At 47.0% G+C, this 4978-nt stretch overlaps 1 protein-coding gene across 3 annotated transcripts in view; it reads right to left on the bottom strand.

Annotated features, from left to right (window-relative positions):
- NUP85 (nucleoporin 85) overlaps positions 1–4978 on the bottom strand; it is a 40035-nt gene that overhangs the window by 25150 nt on the left and 9907 nt on the right. For all 3 annotated transcript variants that reach the window (XM_017884888.1, XM_017884889.1, XM_017884890.1), the window contains exons 4-5: positions 1915–1985; positions 512–555 (exon numbers count right to left, since the gene is read on the bottom strand). In XM_017884888.1, coding sequence (XP_017740377.1) covers positions 512–555; positions 1915–1985 — 115 coding nt within the window. The remainder of the gene's footprint in view (positions 1–511; positions 556–1914; positions 1986–4978) is intronic.

Genomic DNA, 4978 nt, shown 5'->3' with positions numbered 1-4978 from the left:
CAAAAAAAAAAAAAAAAAAAAAAAAAAAAAAAGAACTGAACATTCAGGGCCAGCACAGTGGCTCACGCCTGTAATGCCACCACTTTGGGAGGTCGAGGCGGGGGGATCACTTGAGTTCAAGAGTTTGAGACCAGCCTGGCCAACATGGTGAAACCCCATCTCTACTAAAATACAAAATTAGCTGGGCTTGGTGGTTCGCACCTGTAGGACCCAGCTATTCTGGAGGCTGAGGCAGGAGAACTGCTTGAACCTAGGGCACTCGAGCCTGAGTGACAGAGCGAGACTCTGTCTCAAAAAAAAGAAGAACTGAACATTCACTCACTCAAGTATTTAACAAGCATTTCCTTGTGAGCTAGACCTTGAAAGGGGCAAGACAATCACTGTCACCCAAAGGAGCTGCCTATCTACCTGAAGAGACTTCTGCCATAACAGGAACTGCAAAGCCACCCCAGGTGGGTGCCCAGGACACAGGACACAGTGATGCTAAAACAACAAAAGTGACTCCCCTTACCTGGCTGCTGAACTGGCGGCCACTGGCTGGATCTTTAGCAGCAACTAACGAAACACAAAACATTTTAAGTGAGCAATGGAACTCGTAGGCTTATTGTCATAGCTGAATATTCCAGGGTCTATGGCCTGAGCCTTTGTTTCCTTTAATGACAAAATTAAAAGAAATTATAATCTCTTCTAATTATGGATTTTTTTGTTATTAATGCTTCATATCCCTTCAATTCTCAAACCAAAGGCCCTCAAGTTACCAAATGGCACTTTCAACTGCAACAAAGTTACCATAAAGGTCTCTGACCTTTGTCAGAGTGGCTTCATGTATGGCTCACACCTGTAAGCCCAACACTTGGGAGGCTGATGTGAAAGGACTGCTTGAGCCCAGGAGTTCAAGACCAGCCTGGGCAAAATTAGGGAGACCCCGTCTCTACAAAAAATTTAAAAGTTATCAGAGGCTGGGCGCAGTGGCTCAAGCCTGTAATCCCAGCACTTTGGGAGGCCGAGACGGGCGGATCACGAGGTCAGGAGATCCAGACCATCCTGGCTAACACGGTGAAACCCCGTCTCTACTAAAAAAAATACAAAAAAACTAGCCAGGCAAGGTGGCGGGCGCCTGTAGTCCCAGTTACTCGGGAGGCTGAGGCAGGAGAATGGCGTAAACCCGGGAGGCGGAGCTTGCAGTGAGCTGAGATCCGGCCACTGCACTCCAGCCTGGGCGACAGAGCAAGACTCCGTCTCAAAAAAAAAAAAAAAAAAAGTTATCAGAACAAATGTCTCTGAGGAAGAGGGGATAAAATTTTTTTTTATTAGCCAGGCATGGTGGTACACACCTGCAATCCCAACTACTTGGAAGACTGAGGTAGGAAGATCACTTGAGCCCAGGAGGTGAGGTCACGGCTGCAATAAGCCACAATGTGTCTTTGCACTCCAGCCTGGGCAACCGTGTCTCAGAAAAAAAAAAGTCCAGGCACAGTGGCTGACTCCTGTAATCCCAGCACTCTGGGAGTCCAAGGCAGGCAGATCACTTGAGACCAGGAGTTCAAGACCAGCCTGACTGACATGGTGAAACCCCACCTCTACTAAAAATACAGAAATTAGCTGGGCTTGGTGGTATGCAACTGTAGTCCCAGCCACTCAGGAGGCTGGCTGAGGCTGAAGAATCCCTTGAACCTGGGAGGTGGAGGTTGCAGTGACCTGAGTTCACGCCACAGCACTTCAACCTGGGCGACAGAGTGACACTCGGTCTCAAAAAAAAAAAAATACTCTAAATGATTACCAAAAAAGTAAGGATTGTGAAAGATGGAAAAGTAAGTTTTGGACTGGAATATCAATCAAACTTTACCTCACAGTATTTATGCATAGATAAATACTCAAAATACCAACACACACACACAGGCACACAGTCCTTACTTGCAACCTGGTGCATTTCCTCCATACATGCTCTTATGACTGATCGGTAGTTTTTACTCACTCGAACCAATCTATAAAAAATGAAATAACACACAAGATGAGCCTGGAACATCTTGTAGTGCCACAAAATAAGAAAACACTCAAATAAACGTAGAAATTTGCTGGAAGAAAGAGGGGAGCCATTGTGAAGGAGCTCGTAACCTTCTGAAGCTGGAATAACTTGGGCAACAAAATAAAACGCCACAAAACAACCCATGGGCTAAAGTTAATATTCATAAACCCACACTGACATTAATTGTTGCAGATGAAATCTACTAGTCAGACCTTGTCTCAAAAAAATAGATACATAAAGTTATTTAATGGCAAGCCCAGTGGCTCAGGTCTGTAATCCCAGCACTTTGGGAGGTGAAAGCGGGCGGATCACCTGAGGTCAGGTGTTTGAGACCAGCCTGGCCAACCTGGTGAAACCTAGTCTCTACTAAAAATACAAAATCCCAGCTACTCGGGACGCTGAGGCAGGAGAATCTCTTGAACCCAGGAGGCGGAGATTGCAGTGAGCCAAGATCATGTCATTGCACTCCAGCCTGGGTGACAGAGCCAGACTCCATCTCAAAAAAAAAAAAATAAAAAATAAGGCTGGGCGCGGTGGCTCACGCCTGTAATCCCAGCACTTTGGGAGGCCGAGGCGGGCGGATCACAAGGTCAGGAGATCAAGACTATGGTGAAACCCCGTCTCTACTAAAAATACAAAAAAAATTAGCCGGGCGTGGTGGTGGGCGCCTGTAGTCCCAGCTACTCAGGAGGCTGAGACAGGAGAATGACATGAACCTGGGAGGCGGACCTTGCAGTGAGCCGAGATCGCACCACTGCACTCCAGCCTCCTGCCTCAGCCTCCCGAGTAGCTGGGATTACAGGTGCACACCACCACGCCTGGCTAAATATTGTATTTTTAGTAGATGGGGTTTCTATGTTGGCCAGGATGGTCTCGAACTCCTGACCCCAAGAGATCCGCCCACCTCAGCCTCCCAAAGTGCTGGGATTACAGGCGTAAGCCACTGCGCCCAGCCTACCTCGATGAATTGATGCTTTAGCAAAGGGACTTCATTTGAGTAAAAGGAAGACACAATATTCACAAAATTATTCAGTAGATGACACGAAACACGTAGACAGAGCAAGAATTGTGAAGTTGGTATTCCAAGGACTGAAGTTTAGGAAACAGTCTATTAATGGGAAAGCCCAATATAAGACCTTGAAATAAATCAGACCTGGACCTTGCCCTTAGGAATATGCAGGCTTCCCTTCCTCACCATCCTTCAGTCCACAGATACCACAATGACTTGTTCATAAGGGTACTTCAGAGACAGTGAATTACCGCCTAGTCACTTACTAACTTTGAAAAGTATTTAATATGAAGCATCTACTAAGGAAAAAGTCATCTTCCAGCTCCAAGTGAAGTAGAGCCACTTGCAACTCAGTAAAAATGTTGAGTTTGGTCAGGTGTGGCAGCTCACACCTATAATCCCAGCACTTTGGGAGGCCAAGGCAGGAGGATCACTTGAGCCCAGGAGTTCGAGACCAGCTTTGACAACATAGAGAGACCCTGTCTTTCAAAGAGAAAAAAAAAATGTTGAGTTCGAGAAGTGAATAGTGTTTATGAGACTGAACAGTGATCTCACAAGATTAGTTCTCCATTTCGGGTGACAATCCCTCAACACAATTTGGTCAGGACATACATGTTCCATAAGAACTGAACATTCGGCCGGGCGCGGTGGCTCAAGCCTGTAATCCCAGCACTTTGGGAGGCCGAGATGGGCGGATCACAAGGTCAGGAGATCGAGACCATCCTGGCTAACACGGTGAAACCCCGTCTCTACTAAAATACAAAACTAGCCGGGCGAGGTGGCGGGCGCCTGTAGTCCCAGCTACTCGGGAGGCTGAGGCGGGAGAATGGCGCAAACCCAGGAGGTGGAGGTTGCAGTGAGCTGAGATCCGGCCACTGCACTCCAGTCCGGGCGACAGAGCGAGACTCCGCCTCAAAAAAAAAAAAAAAAAAAAAAAAAAAAAATAAAAATTCAGGGCCAGCACAGTGGCTCACGCCTGTAATGCCACCACTTTGGGAGGTCGAGGCGGGTGGATCACTTGAGTTCAAGAGTTTGAGACCAGCCTGGCCAACATGGTGAAACCCCATCTCTACTAAAAATACAAAAATTAGCTGGGCTTGGTGGTTCGCACCTGTAGGACCCAGCTATTCTGGAGGCTGAGGCAGGAGAACTGCTTGAACCTAGGGCACTCGAGCCTGAGTGACAGAGCGAGACTCTGTCTCAAAAAAAAGAAGAACTGAACATTCACTCACTCAAGTATTTAACAAGCATTTCCTTGTGAGCTAGACCTTGAAAGGGGCAAGACAATCACTGTCACCCAAAGGAGCTGCCTATCTACCTGAAGAGACTTCTGCCATAACAGGAACTGCAAAGCCACCCCAGGTGGGTGCCCAGGACACAGGACACAGTGATGCTAAAACAACAAAAGTGACTCCCCTTACCTGGCTGCTGAACTGGCGGCCACTGGCTGGATCTTTAGCAGCAACTAACGAAACACAAAACATTTTAAGTGAGCAATGGAACTCGTAGGCTTATTGTCATAGCTGAATATTCCAGGGTCTATGGCCTGAGCCTTTGTTTCCTTTAATGACAAAAATTAAAAGAAATTATAATCTCTTCTAATTATGGATTTTTTTGTTATTAATGCTTCATATCCCTTCAATTCTCAAACCAAAGGCCCTCAAGTTACCAAATGGCACTTTCAACTGCAACAAAGTTACCATAAAGGTCTCTGACCTTTGTCAGAGTGGCTTCATGTATGGCTCACACCTGTAAGCCCAACACTTGGGAGGCTGATGTGAAAGGACTGCTTGAGCCCAGGAGTTCAAGACCAGCCTGGGCAAAATTAGGGAGACCCCGTCTCTACAAAAAATTTAAAAGTTATCAGAGGCTGGGCGCAGTGGCTCAAGCCTGTAATCCCAGCACTTTGGGAGGCCGAGACGGGCGGATCACGAGGTCAGGAG

Source organism: Rhinopithecus bieti, unplaced genomic scaffold (assembly GCF_001698545.2).
Source record: "Rhinopithecus bieti isolate Rb0 unplaced genomic scaffold, ASM169854v2 scaffold_13400, whole genome shotgun sequence".
NCBI classification, from domain to species: Eukaryota; Metazoa; Chordata; class Mammalia; order Primates; family Cercopithecidae; genus Rhinopithecus; species Rhinopithecus bieti.
Note: the sequence above shows the minus strand (reverse complement) of the source record. Positions and strands in the feature narration are given on the sequence as shown.